This window comes from Bos javanicus, chromosome 8 (genome assembly GCF_032452875.1).
Source record: "Bos javanicus breed banteng chromosome 8, ARS-OSU_banteng_1.0, whole genome shotgun sequence".
NCBI classification, from domain to species: domain Eukaryota; kingdom Metazoa; phylum Chordata; class Mammalia; order Artiodactyla; family Bovidae; genus Bos; species Bos javanicus.
In genome coordinates, this window is record NC_083875.1 from 95,942,375 (window position 1) to 95,962,161 (window position 19,787).

General features: G+C 36.1%; 1 protein-coding gene across 5 annotated transcripts in view; it reads left to right on the plus strand.

Moving 5' to 3' along the window:
- The window catches only part of FSD1L (fibronectin type III and SPRY domain containing 1 like), a 71,336-nt gene that overhangs the window by 21,892 nt on the left and 29,657 nt on the right, over positions 1-19,787 (plus strand). For all 5 annotated transcript variants that reach the window (XR_009738193.1, XM_061426398.1, XM_061426399.1 and 2 more), the window contains exons 2-5: positions 1,845-1,940; positions 4,247-4,378; positions 7,410-7,511; positions 13,914-13,936. Coding sequence is in view for 4 of the 5 variants with exons in the window: in XM_061426398.1 (XP_061282382.1) it covers positions 1,845-1,940; positions 4,247-4,378; positions 7,410-7,511; positions 13,914-13,936 (353 nt within the window). In the remaining variant the exon portion in view is untranslated. The remainder of the gene's footprint in view (positions 1-1,844; positions 1,941-4,246; positions 4,379-7,409; positions 7,512-13,913; positions 13,937-19,787) is intronic.

Here is a 19,787-nt window from a genome sequence, read left to right on the forward strand (position 1 = left end):
TTCTTGTTCCTCTGCCCTTTCTAAAACCAGCTTGAACATCTGAAAGTTCACTGTTCACGTATTGTTGAAGCTTGGCTTGGAGAGTTTTTAGCATTACTTTACTAGCGTGTGAGACGAGTGCAATTGTGTTGGTAGTTTCCAAATAGGGAAAGGAGTACGTCAAGGCTGTATATTGTCACCCTGCTTATTTAACTTATATGCAGAGTACATCATGAGAAACGCTGGGCTGGATGAAGCACAAGCTGGAATCAGGATTGCTGGGAGAAATATCAATAACCTCAGATATGCAGATGACACCACCCTTATGGCAGAAAGTGAAGAAGAACTAAAGAGCCTCTTGATGAAACTGAAAGCGGAGAGTGAAAAAATGGCTTAAAACTCAACATTCAGAAAACGAAGATTATGGCATCTGGTCCCATCACTTCATGGGACATAGATGGGGAAACAGTGGGTGACTTTATTTTTCTGGGCTCCAAAATCACTGCAGATGGTGACTGCAGCCATGAAATTAAAAGATGCTTGCTCCTTAGAAGAAAAGCTATGATCAACCTAGACACCATATTAAAAAGCAGAGACATCACTTTACCAACAGAGGTCCGTCTAGTCAAAGCTATGGTTTTTCTAGTAGTCATGTATGGATGTGAAATTTGGACTATAAAGAAAGCTGAGCACTGGAGAATTGATGCTGTTGAACTGTGGTGTTGGAGAAGACTCTTGAGAGTCCCTTGGACGGCAAGGAGATCCAACCGGTCCATCTTAAAGGAAATTAGTTCTGAATATTCATTGGAAGGACTGATGCTGAAGCTGAAATTCCAATACTTTGGCCACCTGATGTGAAGAACTGACTCAGTTGAAAAGACCCTGAAGCTGGGAAAGATTGAAGGCAGAAGGAGAACAGGACGACAGAGGATTAGATGGTTGGATGGCATCACTGAGTCAATGGACATGAGTTTGAGTAAACTCCGGGAGTTGGTAATGGACAAGGAGGCTTGGTGTGCTGCATCCATGGGGTCGCAAAGAGTTGGACACGACTGATGGACTAAACTAACTGACTAACTAATGATGGCCTAGGTTTCTGTGTTTTTTTCCCTTTCACTTTTATTGACACATACGGAGTATTTCCATCATAGGAAATTTTATTGGACAACACTGAACTACAGAGATGAGAAAATTAAATAGAGTGTTCTGTTATAATAGGAAGCATTATCAAAGTCTGAGGTATTTGCTACTGAAATTATCTGCCTTATTTATTATGGTTCTATATCATCTGTAAATATTTCCATGAATGTTGTAATTTTAAAAATGTTTTTAATTGGAGGATAGTTGCAATATTGTATTGGTAAATGTAATTTTAAATGCAAATTTATTATCTACTTTTATATTTGTAAGATTTAATTTTTATAAATGTCAAATTTCAGTGTCTCAATGTTTACTCCTATATCCTGATGTTGATTAGAAGTTTCATATATTTTTGCATCGTTTAAGAATTTGATTTTACTCATTTGCCATGGTCTTATGACTTACAGTCTTTATATTAAATAATGCTGATCATCTGTAATATGAAAGGTATGGTGGTGACTAAATAATATTGTTCATGTGTAGTGTGAAAGGTACGGTGGTGAAAGGTATGGTTGTGCTGTAGGGATAAGAGGTTTTAAAACAACCAGTAGGTATGCCATCTTTTGTAATTATAGCCTTTGAACAATGCGCAGTTTTACATTGCTCCTGTTTGTTACATAATATGCTCTGATATTCAGAGATTTTTTTAAAAGACAATTGTTGTAGTGAAGTTTATAATTCTCTTTTAATAAAATATCATAATGTTAAAATTTTTTTTATCCTAGGAAGCTCTGCAAAGGATCATTTCAACTCTGGCAAATAAAAATGATGAAATTCAGAACTTTATTGATACACTAAACCAAACACTAAAAGGAGTTCAGGTATGAATCTGTTTAGAAAAATTTGTGTGAATATATCACAGTGAATGATGGTTGGGTGGAATCATAAGTATAAATATATACCATTAACTCTAGATTATAAACTAATGAAGATGAGAGCAGTTTTTTTTAATGGCAGATGGAAAAAAATGCTTCATTTGCTAGTCCCAGATTCTCTATAGAAAGATCAAATATTAGGGAAGAAGAAAACTCTGGAATAGTAATTGGTAGGAATATTATAATGCTCACTTTTGTTCCTTTCCATTTCATGTTTGTATTTTCTAATCCCAAGTAAGAGCAAATCATACCTTTCCAAAAGTACTGGGAAGCTAAACATTTCTTTTACGGTAAATAATAGAAGGAAGATGTAAATAGTAAGAGGTCCACTTGCAGAACTAGATGAAAGCAAAACATAAAAGATAAAGTGCCCAATGAGAAGAGAGGGGAGTACTTACGGAAATGATCCCAGGTTTAGGTGGGTAATCCATACTGTAAATAATCACATGTTGATTGTGGAAGGGACCTTAAGATAAGCTGGTGGTGCTTTTCTGTGAATGCACCTTAATTAATTTAAGGGTCATTTCTTTGTAAGATAAACGTATTAATAGAAGATTTCCAGGACCCTTGTAGACAGTGAATCCTTTCCTATGGTTTTTGTTTGGTTCAACCTAGTTAATTGTCAAGCTCTTTGCTTGTTAAACCTATGGTCTTATGTTTTCTTTTCTTCTGAATTTGCTGTGATTGAAGTTAGTTGATTATAATCTTTACCACTTTAACTATCTTTGTCTCAAAGTATTTTATTAGAATCCACTAATCCAGTTTCTTTAAATAAGCAAAACTAGTGGTTCTAAAACTCTTGGCTTGTGGACAAGAGAATCATATTTGAAATCTGGAAAAAGATGCCTTAAGATAGAGCTAGCTCATACTATTTTTTCTGATTGACAAATTATTCAGACTTTACTTTAGCATCCAGAAAAAGAAATAGAGGTGGAATTAAACTACACCCTTGTCATTGAAGATGGGAATGTAAGTTGTAGTGGGCAGGAGACTCTAAGGATATGCCAGTTGGTCACTGAGAGGGAAAAGAGTAGGCCAGTTCCTTTTTATAGATGGAAGAACTAAGGTCCAGGTGTTTAAGTGGCTTGTCCAGTGTCACACTTTTACTGAGTCATTAGTGTGGAATTTGACTTAGTTCTTCTGCCTTCCAAACTGCACATTTCTTCCTCCAAATCATGTTCTTACTACTGTATAAAAGAGAGTAAAATGATTAACACCACTTTTGTAAGCCTCTAGTGAGATCATGTCTGGTTTTATAAACATTATAAGCAAAAATTTGGATTGTAGTATTATAGTAGATTTTCTGTATTAGTTCTGTAAACCAGTGCCAGTTTCACTTCTCTTAGTTGAATGATTTGTCTATGTCGAACAATACTTTAAGATAATTTCTTCTGCCTCATACTTGTTGCAAGTATGGATATTGCTTATCTAGAGGTTTCACAGATATTTTCTTATTTCTTCTTGAAATAGAAGCATCTTGCTTAATGAGGCAGTGAGGAACTCTGGGAGGGTAACAGTTTGAAATGCTGTATTGGTTCTGCCACTAATAAATAGGTGTGGGGCTTTGGGCAAGTCTGTATTTTCGTTTGTAAAATTTAAAAGTTTGACTATAAATTCTAGTCAGTAGATGATTTCTGAGGTTCCTTCTGGCACCAGAATTCAGTGTTTGATCTTTTTCTTCGAACCCAATAAAGATTACTTAGTCTTTTAATTCTGCTTATCTTGTGTAAATGCAGTGTTTTAGACAATCTGAGAGATTTAAAACTTTGTGCAAAATCAGCCGCAACCCTATATGCCCAAACTATTCCTCCGAGTTACAGAATCAAAGTCTCTGGAATATTTTATTAAAATCTGCTTCACTGATGATTCTCATGCACACCAAAGGTTGTAAAACACTGGCTTAGGGCCTGCTGTAGAGCCCAAAGGTCAGGACAAAGTTGACAGCCTTAAAACAACCTTTCACCTTGTCCTGTGGAAACAGTCTTATAAAAGTGAGGAGATGGTGTGGGCTAGTTCATGAAAGGCTGCATTGCTGAAGTAGAACTATCAGGATTGGTGCAGCCAGCTTCTTGGATTGATATGTTTTTAAAACCTTGTGTCAAATATTAGAATTTTAATTATTTTATGATGTTAGGCTGTGGTAGTTCATAGTATGAATGTATTCTCTGCTTTAATAAGCACTGTATCTTTTAGTTTTTTAGTGTTTAATAGCTCTTAAGTAAAATAATTTGTTTTATTCGTTTATTAAACAGGAAAATTCTTCTAACATACTTTCAGAATTAGATGAAGAATTTGACAGTTTATACTCCATATTGGATGAGGTAAAGGAAAGCATGATTAACAGTATCAAGCAGGAACAAGCGCGTAAATCACAAGAGTTACAGGTGAGATCATACAACGATTTAAATATGATAAGTTTAGTCTGTATAATGCTTGGTTGATTAAAAGCAAAAATTAGTGAAGTTTTTGTGTATAACTGTACTTTTATAGAAGAGTGATTAATTTCATATTGGTCATAGATACCATTTTGTTAAAATTGTGATAAAAAAACTTAAGATTTACCCTCTTAACTGTTTTAAAATATACAGTAGTATTAAGTATATTCACTTTGTTGTGTAATGTGTCTCTAGGACTTTTTCATCTTGCAGAACTGCAACTCTATACCCATTGAACAACTCTCCACGTGCCCCTTCACCCACTGCCTGGCATCCACCCTTGTGTTGTGTTTTCAGGATCCTGACTACTGTAGACGTCTCATATAAGTGGACTCGTACAGTATTTGTCCCTTTGGTGTCTGGCTTATTTCACTCAGCATAATGTCCTCAACGTTCATCCATTTTGTAGCATGTGCCAGGATTTCCTTCTCTTTTTTGACTGAATAATATTCCCTTGTATATATTTACCACATTTTCTTTATCTATGTATCTGTCTGTGGACATTTGGGCTGCCTCCATCTCTTGGCTTTTGTGAGTAATGGTGCAGTAGACATGGGTATACATTGAAATTTTGATAGTGTTTGCATTGAATTTGTAGGTTGCTTTGGATAATAGAATTGATCATATTAAGTCTTTCAACCCATAATCATAAGCTGTGTTTTCCCATTTATTTGTGTCTTTAATTTCTTTTAGCAACGTTTTGTAGGATTCAGTGAATAGGTCTTTTACTCCTTGATTACGTTTACTCCAAAGAATTTCATTCTTTTTGATGCTACTATAAATGGTATTTTTTTTTTGAATTTCCTTCTTGGATTGTTCATCTATAGAAGTGCAACTGATTTTTGTGTATTGATTTTGGTTATGATGTCTTTGAGAATCTGAAAGCTGTGGAGAAATACAGATGTTCTCTTTGTTTTACAAACAGGCTATATACACACAACTTCCAAGGGTTAATTAAATTCCCTTTCAAGTCTGCCTGGTCTTCTTGGTTGAGATTTCTTATTTATATTTAGGAGGTAGGGGTTATATTACAGTTAACAACATGGGTTTGAACTGTGAGGATCCACTTATACGCTGATATTTTTCAGTAGGAAATCCTGCAGTATCACACAGTCTGTGGTTGGTTGACTCTGCAGATGCAGAAGAACTCCAGATGTGAAGGGTTGACTCTTCCCCACCAGGGAAGCCCATTTGTGGATTAACCTCCTTGTTATTCAAGAACCAGCTGTACTTAAATCATTTAAGGGTAATTAGTTTAGTCATAAAGTATTCATAAATTTCAATAAGTAAGAAATTCATTCATTTAAAAAACAAGATTGGAGAAAAAAGGAAAACTCAGCATCTCCTCAAGTTTCACCCATGATTCATCTTGTGCAGGTATCTGTTTTGCCTTGAACCCAGATCCTTCTTTACAGCACCAGTTTGGAATACCTTTTAAGCATTCAATTGCTTAATCTCTGGCCTTCCTTCCTCCCTCCCATGCTTTTTCTCTGCTATTTTAATCATATGTAGTTTATCTTTAGTGTGTATTGTAAGGGAAAACAAAGTAGATTTGAATATGGAATAGATGTTAATAAATACATATAAATAAATAATCTGAAGAAGAATCTTGGATACATTTAAAAGCTTCAGTTCAGTTCAGTCGCTCAGTTGTGTCCGGCTCTTTGCAACCCCATGAGTCGCAGCACACCAGGCCTCCCTGTCCATCACCAACTCCTGGAGTTCACTCAGACACACGTCCATCGAGTCAGAGATGGCCATCCAGCCATCTCATCCTCTGTCGTCCCCTTCTTCTCCTGCCCCTAATCCCTCCCAGCATCAGAGTCTTTTCCAGTGAGTCAACTCTTCGCATGAGGTGGCCAAAGTACTGGAGTTTCAGCTTTAGCATCATTCCTTCCAAAGAAATCCCAGGGCTGATCTCCTTCAGAATGGACTGGTTGGATCTCCTTGCAGTCCAAGGGACTCTCAAGAGTCTTCTCCAACACCACAGTTCAAAAGCATCAATTCTTTGGCACTCAGCCTTCTTCACAGTCCAACTCTCACATCCATACATGACCACAGGAAAAACCATAGCCTTGACTAGACAGACCTTTGTTGACAGAGTAATGTCTCTGCTTTTGAATATGCTATCTAGGTTGGTCATAACTTTTCCTTCCAAGGAGTAAGCGTCTTTTAATTTCATGGCTGCAGTCACCATCTGTAATGATTTTGGAGCCCAAAAAGCTTAGAGACGTGTTTGTTTCTTTGTTTAAAGGTATCACTAACAATATTTTCACATAGCTTAGTTTCAAACTACAAACGGTAAAGTGAGGGAGAGAGGCTGAGAGAGAAGAGAACTGAATAAGAAAGATCGTGTTAGGTGAAATTAACACATCATTACATATACAGCACGTCACTGTAACAGTTACTACTTTTTGTTTATGTTTGACTTTTTTTTTGAAATCTAGAGACTTGAATTTGTGACTTCTGTGTTATACAGTTTTGGAAGCTGTAAATTAGCCTTTATAGGAGTATGTTTTACCTGAGTAATGTGATAAATGGAGTCTCTGAGATTGTGTTCAACTGAATGTACCTGTAACTTGATTCATACATTTTAGCTTAGTTAAATATCTAGAAATTTAGTCTCCGTTATAGAGGATGTTGTCTACAGATAGATTATTTTGATAATTTAAATCATTGATAGTCTTCTGGCTCCCTGATTGGAAGAATCTTTAAATAAATTTGACCCCAGCTATTTATAATTGCTTTGTTTTCTTTTGTATTTTTAAATTATGAGTATACCTTTATCTGTATGCAATTAAGCTGTTCTGGATGGTTTAAGATAATTAAAATTTATTATATATATGGCTAGTGATTACCTTCAGTACCTCTCTAAAATATGTTTATTTGATTATTGCTATTAAGAGTATAACGTTCATTTAAGATTCTGATCATAGGAAATTCTGTTTTAATGATTTATGATTATTATTTTTATTTTTAGAGTCAACTTAGTCAATGTAATAATGCCCTGGAGAACTCAGAAGAACTACTAGAATTTGCAACAAGATCATTAGATATAAAGGAACCTGAAGAATTTTCAAAGGTACCCAAAAAATAAGACTAATCCACTTAAAAAGGATAGTTCTGTTTAAAAGAAAATGATATTTCCCCATTTAATTTTGAATTCATTCAGTCATTTCTAATACTAGAAAAGGTTTGGAATTTGTTAAGTAAAATGCTAGCTGTTCATGTATTCCAAAGCGTATGCTTAGAAGTATGTGTCATTGGGGCCATGAACAAATTAATTAGTTATTTAAATTTTAATGCTCAATTCAGATGAATGAAGTTACTCTTTTTTTAAGTTACATCCCCCCTTTATTTTAAAGGTATGCTTTAGCTGAATCATACCTTTGTTATAAACATTTTATGGCTAATGAGAAAAGATTGGTATTGGTAATAACATTCTTAAAAATCTATATTGTGTTCCTTTCACTGAGCTGATTGGGAAAACATCATCACTTAATGCATATGAGAGCACTGTGAAATTTGTTACTAAGTTTGTATTAAATGTCCTACTGTTTAAGAATGCTTTATTGAAATATGAAAATGTATGTCCTTATAGGGTATATTTGGAGAAGGCAATGGCACCCCACTCCAGTACTCTTTCCTGGAAAATCCCATGGACAGAGGAGCCTGGTGGGCTGCAGTCCATGGGGTCGCTAAGAGTTGGACATGACTGAGCGACTTCACTTTCACTTTTCACTTTCATGCATTGGAGAAGGAAATGGCAACCCACTCCAGTGTTCTTGCCTGGAGAATCCCAGGGACAGAGAAGCCTGGTGGGCTGCCGTCTATGGGGTCGCACAGAGTCGGACACAACTGCAGCGACTTAGCAGCAGCAGCAGCATAGGGTATATTTGATACAGAGATATAAATAGTAGAGCAAGAAGACTGCTGATGTTGTAATCTGGTGTTTGATAAGAGATTCTTAATTCTAGATTCTAAGTCTTAAGTATAGTCATTTTTAAACGAGTATCAATTTATCAAATCACATCTACTCTTTTATGTAGAATAAGTATGTAGACTACACAGAAAATGATGCGAAAGAGTATGAAATTAAGTGACGTAATTAGTAAAATATGTACTGTGAAGTAGTGTTATCAAGATAAGATATTTAAGTTTAATATTTTCTTGGTCTTTGTGGACTATATAGTGAACTGTTTTATTGTTAGAAAGGTGGCTTTATAATCCACTTGTGCCCACCAGTGATTTAATTTTATGATTTTTCTATGAACTTTAAGGGTAGAAAAGACTTCCTCGAGAAGATAACATTTGCTGACTTATATCTCTACATCTTGAAAATGAAATTTAAAAATTAATTCCTTTTGATAGAATGAATTAGAGTTCTTTTGCCATAAACCAGTTAACTAATTCATTCTTAAATTTGGATGTGGGTTATAAGAAAGTTCATCATAGTACTTTGTAAGACTTATGTACAGGATTTATGAGGGAATTGTATCATACTTTAAATTATTTTAAAAGTATATTTACATCACCTAGTCAGAGGGCATTTACGTGATAACTTCGAATATCTGGAACATAGCCAAAAACATGCAGAAAGCAAAAGATGTTGGAGTCAGCAGAAGCAATGTCATACAGGTCATGAGCAAGACTTAGTATCTTCTCATTGTGATGGTTTCTCAGAATCTGTTATTAATATGTACATGGTGCTACTGAGTTTTTAGGGTTTTTTTTCCCCTTTTTGTTTCTTAGTTGTCAACCGATTCCCCTTCTAGTGGACTAGGGCAGCTGTTAATGATAGGCATAATCGTAGCAGCAAGAATTCACAGCTGAGTGCCGGAGAGAGAGGAAAAAGACAAGAGAACTATAAAATGTGGACATGGTACTCAAAAATAGCTTGAATCCAGTTGAGTTTAAGTAGGACCTAATGCTTAGAAACACTAATCACAGTTTGTTTCTCTCAAGTTTCTCTTTCCATTGACATTTTCAGAGTCCTTCTTTCCTCTTCCTCTCAAAAGATGCTGTTCTCTCTTGCCCTCTCCTTTGTTCTTTCCAGCTTTGTTAAAACTTGTTTCCAGTTTACTGTAAATTGGAAAGGTTCTGATAAAATAAATCACCTTGTGGTCTAAATATATTTTCTTCATGTGCTACTTTTCTTACTATTTTGGTCTTGTCTTCCAGCATTTTGCAGTACTGCCTAGTAGCTTTAACCCTTTGAAGATGTGGTGAAATGAATTATTTGTCAGTGTTTCCTTGACAGAAATTGGAGTTTATTGTTCAAGAAAAATGCTTAACTGAAAGTTGCTTGCAATTATTTTCTTAGTATATCCAAATAGTATCCAGATAATTGTTTGTTCCAAGTCAAAAACTAAATTCACTTTCCTGCCAACTGCATGGACTCATACATGCCTCAGATTCCTAATTGCTGACAGGATAGGGAAAGATGACTTGGAAGATTAATTAATGGACTAGCAGTATGTTGTTAGATATTTGGAAACAATTCTTTTAAGGTATATTGTTTATGAATATCTCATATTAAAGTGATGGCTGTGCTGAGTCGCTCAGTCATGTCCAACTCTTTGTGACCACATGGACTGTAGCCCACCAGACTCCTCTGTCCATGGGGATTCTCCAGGCAAGAATACTGGAGTACGTTGCCATGCCCTCCTCCAGGGTATCTTCCCAACCCAGAGATCGAACCCAGGTCTCCTTCATTGCAGGCAGATTCTTTACTATCAGAGCCACCAGGGAAGCCCAAGAGTACTGGAGTGGGTAGCCTATCCCTTCTCCAGGGGATCTTCCTGACCCAGAAATTGAACCAGGATCTCCTGCATTGCAGGCGAATTCTTTATCAGCTGAGCTCTACCAGATAAGATTAATATGAATAACTTCTGGAGACAAAAAATATTATAGGCTGAAATCCAGGCCATGATTCTTTTTAGATTTCATTATCTTCAAAAAGAGTACTTTAAATGCTAATATTTAAGTGATCATGTTGCAATACACCAGTATGAGAATTGAATACAAAACTGCTATTTGCCAGCATTTGCCAGCATTAGATAGTCTGAAAGAGAACAAGTAAAACTAGCACAAATGAAAAAGGATTTTAGAACAAATTTTCACTAATTTTTTTAGTTTTTGGAAATTTGGCTGATAATAAATGTATGCAGAAAGCTCATCAGCAATTGAGTTCTGGATGAACAAGTAGCCAAAGCCTCATCAGACTCAGTTTTTCTGCTAATAACTGGCCTGCAGAACACTGCATGGATCCCTTAGCAAAACTAGTATTCCTACCAACTCCTGCTCTCCCCTGAATTTAGAACTTGAATCCTACCTATGAAAAGAGCTGAGTTTGTGGGACAATTTCCAAGTCAGTATAACTCACCAACCACTTCATCACAATCTTGCCACACATAACTCAGTTGTCAGACGAGGAGGGAGGGAGTGGTTACCTGCCCACAAATGCCTACAATGGAGAAAAAAGTACAGAATAAGGTGATAGGCAAATAGTCTTCTGGATTTGATCACAGGTGAAAAGGGAGAAAGGATTTTGTGTATTTCCCAGTTTTGACTTAGAGTAACTAAGCTTTTGAATATTGTTCAGCAAGTGTCAGTCTCTGACCACTGGGAGGAACAAATAACGAGAGTGGTGGAAGCTCACTCAGTATTTTCAACAGAGCACAAGTAGTATTGGCAGGAGCGCCTTCTGTGAGCTGCAGTCAGGAATTCCAGGAAAGAGGACCATCAACGAAAGCATGAAGGGCACACGGGTTCAATCCCTGGTTAGTGAGTTAAGACCCTGCAAGCTGCTCAGTGTGCTCCCTCCCCCCAAAAAAGGCATGAAAGTTTCAGTTATGAAGGCAGCTTAAAAACAATTCTTAGTGTTTAAGAATAGGGACTTCCCTGGCATTCCAGGGATGCCATGTTAAGATGCCATGTTCTCAGTACAGGGGGCACAGTTTCATCCCCTGGTTGGGGAACTAAGATTTTTGCATGCCACATGGCATGGCCAAAAAAAAAACAAAACACCCTAAAATCTAAAAAAAATCCACAGAAATATTTTTTAAGAACTGTACTTGTTAAGAACTATGCTTTTTCACCTTTACTTCTTATGTGTGTTTATAGAAATGTAATCTCCTGTTATATATATGTGTCTAATAATCATAGCGTATAGGTGCATGCAGTATGAGATGCAAAATTTATTTCAAGTTATTTACTAGGGTTTTGTGAAGGCTTTTAAATTATTATGTTTTTTTAAAAATAGTGCTCTTTATAAATAGATAAATACCTGTATAGAAAACATAAAACTTCTGATGTTGGAATCCAGGAGATCTTCCCAACCCAGGGATTGAACCCAAGTCTCCCACATTGCAGGTGGATTGTTTACCAGCTGAGCCACCAGGGAAGCCCAAAAATTTGATTAGAAAATATAAAACTTCTTATGTTTGGAATCAACCATTATGCAGTTTTTTTTTTAAATCTGATTTTTTTGTCTAAGGGAAAATAGTACCTTGAAACTATCTCTTATTTACTCTCTGACTGAGCTCCCATCATTTGCCTTATTATTATTTCTTAATATGGTATTTTTGGGGTGAAGGTAGAAGTCTCAATCATATAATGTAAAAAATATTAAATATTTGCCCCCTAGTCATTTTCAGATTCTCTCAATAAAACTTTATAACATTATCTGCCCCAAATCTAATAGGAAAATATGAAATATGAAAGTGTGAATGTATAGACAAAACTTGAAAAGTTTCCTCAGTGTTGTATGGCATTAACGTTTTTACTGGGAATTCTATTGGGCTTTACTGCAAATCAAAAAAAAAGATAAATCTCTGGAAAGTGTGAAATTGACATCTAGCCTTTGCTACATTCAATGTTAGTATATTTTTCTCACAGCAGTTACGGTTCATAAACAGGTATATTTTTATTTTTTGTTGCTGTTTATCAATGCTCTGATTTTAACTAACTTTTCCCTTGCTGTCCCTTTGCATTTCAGCCTCTATTTCAGAGAATTAGATTGTTAAAATGTTTGTGTGCTTAGTTGCTAAGTTGTGTCTGACTCGTTGCGACCCCATGGATTATAGCTGGCCAGTCTCCTCTGTCTGTGGGATTCTCCAGGCAAGGATACTGGAGTGAGTTGCCATTTACTCCTTCATGGGATCTTCTTGACCCAGGGATTGAATCCATGTCTCCTGCCTTGGCAGGTGGATTCTTTACCACTGAGCCACCAGGGAAGCCTGATTAGGATACAGTGTCATGGAATTGATTACGGTAGTGCTGGAACTGTGTGATGTGCTCATCTTCTAAATTTCAGTTCTTTTTGTTTCTGACATTGTAAAATTATCTAAAATATTCCCAGGTGGCTCAGTGGTAAAGTGGTAGACAGGTATGCAGACCAGAATATTTTAGATTAGGTATAAAAATGACCAGTACCAAGTAAGAATATTAGAACTGAAGAAAAGAAGAAGCATTGCTATATACGTCTAATTAATGTTTAATTAAATTGAGTAATTGTTAACTATTACCATGTGCCAAGCTTTATGCTAGACACTGGGGATAGAGTTTCAGGCATAACAGCCATCTTCTACATCAGATGTGTTGTTAATTATGCTGCTCAGTGTAGGGAAAAACTTTTGTTGGATCTATTATATGGTGTATAGATTTAAAGGGGATAGCAGTGCCTATATTTTTCATCATTTTTCTTAGATGTACAGTACCAAATAATAGCTGTGCACTCTTCCTAAATTTGTGCTAGGATTCTCAAAAAAAGAAAAAAAGATATCTTAAGTAGTGTAGGTTTAAGTTGGCAGCTTTTATGAAGTCATCTGAGGGAAAGACCCATTGCTGCAAGTGTTTCTTTGGTTTCTCCTTATCTGAATTTTTGCCATTACAGCTTCATTCTTTGGGGTAAAGGGTTGTAGAACTGCAGCCTAGTTTTATATGTTAGCAGGCAAGCTCTAAGAATACAAAGTCCTTGCCCATGTGGAGGCAAATAGAGAAAACTTGGAACAACCATTATGAAGTGGTGAAAGAGATCTCTGAAGAAAATTTGGAGAGCAGATTTGAAATATATAAGAAACCATCAGAATGCATAGAAATGTGTGCCCCATGAAGGAGATTGAGTGTTCTAGTTGAAGAGTATCAGACTGAATGAAGGTGTGAATGAAACACACTGGTGTGTGTTGATAATCTTAAGGTAAGAAAAAAAATTTACAGTCATCTGAAATTAGTTTGAAGTGTTAAATTTTCCTCCTTATTTTAAGGTGATATATATTTATATGGGGACCAGATTTTCTATAGTTCTAACATCACATTGTGCAAGCTGACATGAACTGTACAAATTACAGGAAATTTGTTTTGGTGAAAATGAACTAATCTGTTCCAGGGATTTTATCCTAACTTTTCTTGCATGTCACTGCCATTGAAACTTGCATGGAAAGCACTAACTGCCTTCTTTCTCTTCTCCCTGATTTGCTCCAAGGCTGCCAGACAGATCAAGGATAGGTATGATATAAAACCTACATTTTTTAAAAGTATCAACATTTAAATCAGAAATGAAATTCAAACAGTTTCATATTAGAATCTCATTAGTTAAAAATATCTAATGGCCAAGTACAGAAAAAAAAAAAACAGCATCTTCTGCCTATATTCTAGAATAAAGAACATATCAGCAAGATTTTTTAAAAATACAGTTTTGGACAATTATGTGCTTCCAGAAGAATTTCATTTCTGATATAATGTAGTTTTAGTATAGTCCTTAATTAGCTATGCTAGTAGATGGGAAACCATTTTGAATAATGTAAAAAATATTCCTGGAATGCATATTTTGTTGTTAAATTTTATAAGCATGTCTTATTTTATGAAAAGTTACAGCATTATATTGTTCCTCAAGAGCTAAAGCACTCCTCCTTCACTGCCCTCCTATCTAATATCTTTGTATTCTCATTTCATCCTGTTCCTGGTGCCATCTCTTTCTGTTTCTAATGCCACTGCTGTCTAGTTGGTGGGAAGAGGAAAAAAAAAATGGTGACAGACTTTGGCTTAAAGGTCTTTACCATTCGCAGGGCCAGGATGAGGAAGGGTAATTCAGTCCTTGTTGTAAGAATATAGCAGAGGGCTGTTGGCAGCTTTGGATTGGGTTATCACAGAAGGGATGGTTTTGATCGGCCTGGCTAGTCACTGAGCATTGACTATAGTGAGATTGTCACTTTTCAAGTTTCTTCTTTTGAGGATTATGAAATTCTCTGAAAGGCATAGCTCTTCAAAGCACCACTCTGAGTCCTAGATGAAATTATTCATCAGATAATTCGCAAAATTATTATTTATATATTATGTGAAAACCAGTGTTGCTGTTGTTAACCTTGGCTGAAGACTTGTGTTTTTCTCGTGGCCTTTTATTTGACTAGAGGGAAGATTCACATTGACTTTCATAGCATTCTTAGCACAAATAATTTTTCTATTTTTTGTATGTTTTATTTCATTTTAAAATAAATTTTTATCAAAGTATAGTTGACTTAACAGTGTTTTGTTCTGCTCTACAGCAGAGTGGATCAGTTATACATGTACATATGTCGACTCTTTTTTTAGATTCTTTTCCCAAATAAGTCATTACACAATATTGAGTAGAGTTTCATGTGCTGCTGCTAAGTCACTTCAGTCGTGTCCAACTCTGTGCGACCCCATAGACAGCAGCCCACCAGGCTTCCCCGACCCTGGGATTCTCCAGGCAAGAACAGTGGAGTGGGTTGCCATTTCCTTCTCCAGTGCGTGAAAGTGAAAAGTGAAAGTGAAGTCGCTCAGTCGTGTCTGACTCTGTGTGACCCCGTGGACTGCAGCCCACCAGGTTCCTCCATCCATGGAATTTTCCAGGCAAGAGTACTGGAGTGGGGTGGCATTGCCTTCTCCCGTAAAGACATGGGTTATTCTTATAAATCCTGATTATGAGATTATGAGAGTTTAAGGTGAAAAGTATTGGCTGTATGAGGAATGGATGCTAGGTAGGTCAGTGTTTTGGATTAGCTTTGGCTTGTGTCTCCTAGACTTTGCTATAAGTAATTCATCTACTGTGGCTAGATTATTATTTTATTTTGCCACCTCCTCCATTAAATCCTCCTCTGGTCCCTGATTTTCTGGATTAGAAGTCACTTCCTAATCAGGTTTTAGGCTGCCCAAAGACTTTTGAGAAAAGCCTTGCAAAATCTTCTCTCGTTCTTGTCCTTGGAATCTAAATGGTTCTCTGCCTCCCAGATTCCTGCCCTTACTCCTGACTTATTTCTCTTTGTCCTGATTTGTCAGAATTTAATTTTATGATCAGTGTTCATGGCTGAATATTCTTCAGTGAGTCTAGATGTCTTTGCCCAAAACCAGCCTCTTGAATATATTTCATAATACCCAGAGTATCCAGGTGATCTCAAAGGAGTCAAAGTTCCATTTTTTCTGCCAGAGCAGCTCCATTTTTTGTTGCTGTTGTTTTTCAAAGTATATGTTTTTTTTTGCTACCTTCGAAGTTTGTACTTCCGAGGTAAGGAACATTTTTGAGTCTTGGCTTAATTTTTTTTAATTTGGCTTTTTATCTTCATAATGTTCAGGTTTCTCTGATACAGTTTTTACGTGCTCTTTCAGGAAGCAAGCTTCTAGAATTCAATATTGATATTTTTAGTACAAAAATAAACATATAGTCATAATAAAATAATTATCTTCATTAAGGGAAGGAAGGATTACTTCCTTATAAGAGAGCAGAAGTGGTATTTAAGGAATGGATAACATAGCTGAGCAGGCAATCAAAAAATAAAGTATCTATGAGAACTCAGTACTTATTTTCTGTGATAGATATTATACAGAAGAAATGGCAGGAGTGACAGGAAAACCTAAAGAAATGATGAGAAGATAATACATAGAGTTTTAGAACTTTAAAAATCACTAGTATAGGCTTCCAGCTGCTTAGTCAGGTTGGAAGATGATTAATTGAGGTATACTATGAAGAGTTACTAGTTCTTGAAAGAAAGGGATCATGAAAGAGAGTCAAGTTAATGTAGTAGGTAGTTTGAAGAAATTGTGTTCATTCTTACTATTTTGCAGTTTTCTCTTTGCAAAAATAAAACTAGGAAGAAGAGATCTTTGTATTTAGCTTGTACTATTAAAAATGAACCAAGAAAGGCAAGATGAATTAAAACATCGCTAACCACATGGATCTTGTAATGTAGAGACATATATGGATTTTAGACAGTTGGGTTGGGCTTTGAAGCATCATTCGGTTCAGTTCAGTTCAGTCGCTCAGTCGTGTCCGACTCTTTGCGACCCCATGAATCGCAGCACGCCAGGCCTCCCTGTCCGTTACCAACTCCCGGAGTTCACCGAGACTCACGTCCATCAAGTCAGTGATGCCATCCAGCCATCTCATCCTCTGTCGTCCCCTTCTCCTCCTGCCCCCAATCCCTCCCAGCATCAGAGACTTTTCCAATGAGTCAACTCTTCTCATGAGGTGGCCAAAGTACTGGAGTTTCAGCTTTAGCATCATTCCTTCCAAAGAAATCCCAGGGCTGATCTCCTTCAGAATGGACTGGTTGGATCTCCTTGCAGTCCAAGAGACTCTCAAGAGTCTTCTCCAAGACCACAGTTCAAAAGCATCAATTCTTCAGCGCTCAGCTTTCTTCACAGTCCAACTCTCACATCCATACATGACCACAGGAAAAACCATAGCCTTGACTAGACGAACCTTTGTTGACAAAGTAATGTCTCTGCTTTTGAATATGCTATCTAGGTTGGACATAACGTTCCTTCCAAGGAGTAAATGTCTTTTAATTTCATGGCTGCAATCACCATCTGCAGTGATTTTGGAGCCCCCAAAAATAAAGTCTGACACTGTTTCCACTGTTTCTCCCATCTATTTCCCATGAAGTGATGGGACCGGATGCCATGATCTTCGTTTTCTGAATGTTGAGCTTTAAGCCAACTTTTTCACTCTCCACTTTGACTTTTATCAAGAGGCTTTTTAATTCCTCTTTATTTTCTGCCATAAGGGTGGTGTCATCTGCATATCTGCATCATTATTTGTAGATATATTCAGTATAAAAATAAGTTCAGTCTTTTAGAAAATTATTGCATAGTTGTACCTCTAACTTTATTTTTGGAGATTGAAATTTTCATTGTCTAGAAAATAACTTGTTTTTAGGCTTTGATAAGCCTTTTTAATGTGTTTTTAGAGAATGTTTTTTTCCTTTGAGGCCATAGTGATTTTATGGCCCAGATTTATCTTGAAAGGTGTATGTGCTATGCTTTTATTTATTGTTTTGTTTTTGATAGGTTTTAATTGAAGTATAGTTGATTTACAGTGTTGTGCTAATTTCTGTTGTACAGCACAGTAATTCAGTTATACATGGATATATGCATTTTTAAATATTATTTTCCATTATGATTTGTTACAGGAGAGACCATTATGATTAAATCAAGTTTATAGATAAAGTTTCAGGTTTCAGTTCTTTAAAATACTCTCAGATATTTTTCTCAACAGTTTTCAACGAACTTTTAAATCCCCATGTTTAGAAGCAGCCAAATTCACACCTGTTCATTGATTCAGTGGGCATTTACTAAGTACCAGTCTGAATATAGCTCTTTAAGAAATCTTTAAATCTGTGGTGGGAGGTGGAAGGGAGGTTCAAGAGGAAGGGGGACATATATATACCTATGGCTGATTCATGTTGATCTATGGCAAAACCCAACACAATATTGTAATAAAGCAATTATCCTTCAACTAAAACTAAACTTAAAAAAAGAAAAGAAGTCTTTAATTCAGAAGATACTAGAGCTAGAGAGAACACATGTAAGACTTAGCCTTTTTCCTAACTTCTTATTGATGTAATCTGAAATTGTATATTGAGAACCAAGAGCTTAAAGTAATAGTGTGTGAAATTCTCAGCATTACACTTGGCATTCAGTTAAGTGTGAGTTCCTTTCTCCATAAATTGTTTTTCAGTATAGCACAACCTTCTTAAGAAAAAAATTGAAGTATAGTTGATTTATAATGTGTTAATTTCTGCTGAACAGCAAAGTGACTCAGTTACACATATGTACATTCTTTTTTATATTCTATTCCATTATGGCTTAACACAGGATGTTGAATATAGTTCCTGTGCTTCATGGTGGGACCTTGTTGTTTATCCATTCTGTATATATAGTTTGCATCTTGTTCTTGCTAAATCATACCCAACTCTTTGCGATCCCATGGACGGCAGCATGCCAGACTCCTCTGTCTTCCACTGTCTCCCAAAGTTTACTCAAATTCATGTGCAAGTTAGCATCTGCTGACCCCAAATTCCTGCTCTGTCCCTCCCCAGCTTCCCCTTGCCAACCCCAAGTCTGTTCTCTATGCCTGTGTGTCATTTTTTGTTTTGTAGATAAGTTCATTTGTGTCTTTTTTTAAGTTCTACATATAGGTGATATATGGTGTTTGTCTTTTTCTTTCTGACTTCACTAAGCATCATCTCTGGTTGCATTCATGTTGCTGCAAATGGCATTATTTCGTCCTTTTTCATGGCTGCATAGTATTCCATGGTGTATATGAACCACATCTTCTTTCTCCACTCACCTGTCTGTGGACTTTCAGCTTGTTTCCGTGACTTGGTTATTGTGAATAGTGCTGTTAAGAACATGGGGTATGTGTATCTTTCTGAATTACAGTTTGTCCAGATATATACCCAGGAGTGAGATTGCTGAATCATATGGCAACTCTATTTTTAGTTTAAAATCTGAGGAATTTCTGTACTGTTTTCCATAGTGGCTGCAACAGTTCACATTCTCACCAACAATGTAGGATGGTTCTCTTTTTCTGCACACCCTCTGCAGCATTTATTATTTGTAGACTTTTTTAATGATGGCTCTTCCATTGTGAGGTGTGGTGCCTCATTGTAGTTTTGATTTACAGTTTTTTAATAATTAGTTATCTTTTCATAGCACTTTCTTCTTGATAAATAGATCAACTATTGTTCACTCTTTGTTACTACTAAAGTGATTACTTTTCTAGTTACCTAATAAAGTAACTGAATACAGCAACATGTTTAATCCCTTTCATACCATTGATCTTTAGGGTAGTTTGATAGATCTGAATGGCTAGTCCTGGTATTCCTTTTGTTCCTGCAACTCTGTTTTCTTCCTCTCCCAGATTCTGTTCTAGGAGGACAATGGTCATGAATAGTATTTTGGTGTCATTCTTTGACCAAAGATAATAAGGGTAATTACTTTGTGATATATGTAGATATCTACTATAATATGAAAAGTTGAAGTTTGAGATAAAATAATGATAGAGTATGGGAACTTCTTTTAATCTCTAGTTTAAATTGACAGAACGATTTCTGTCTAC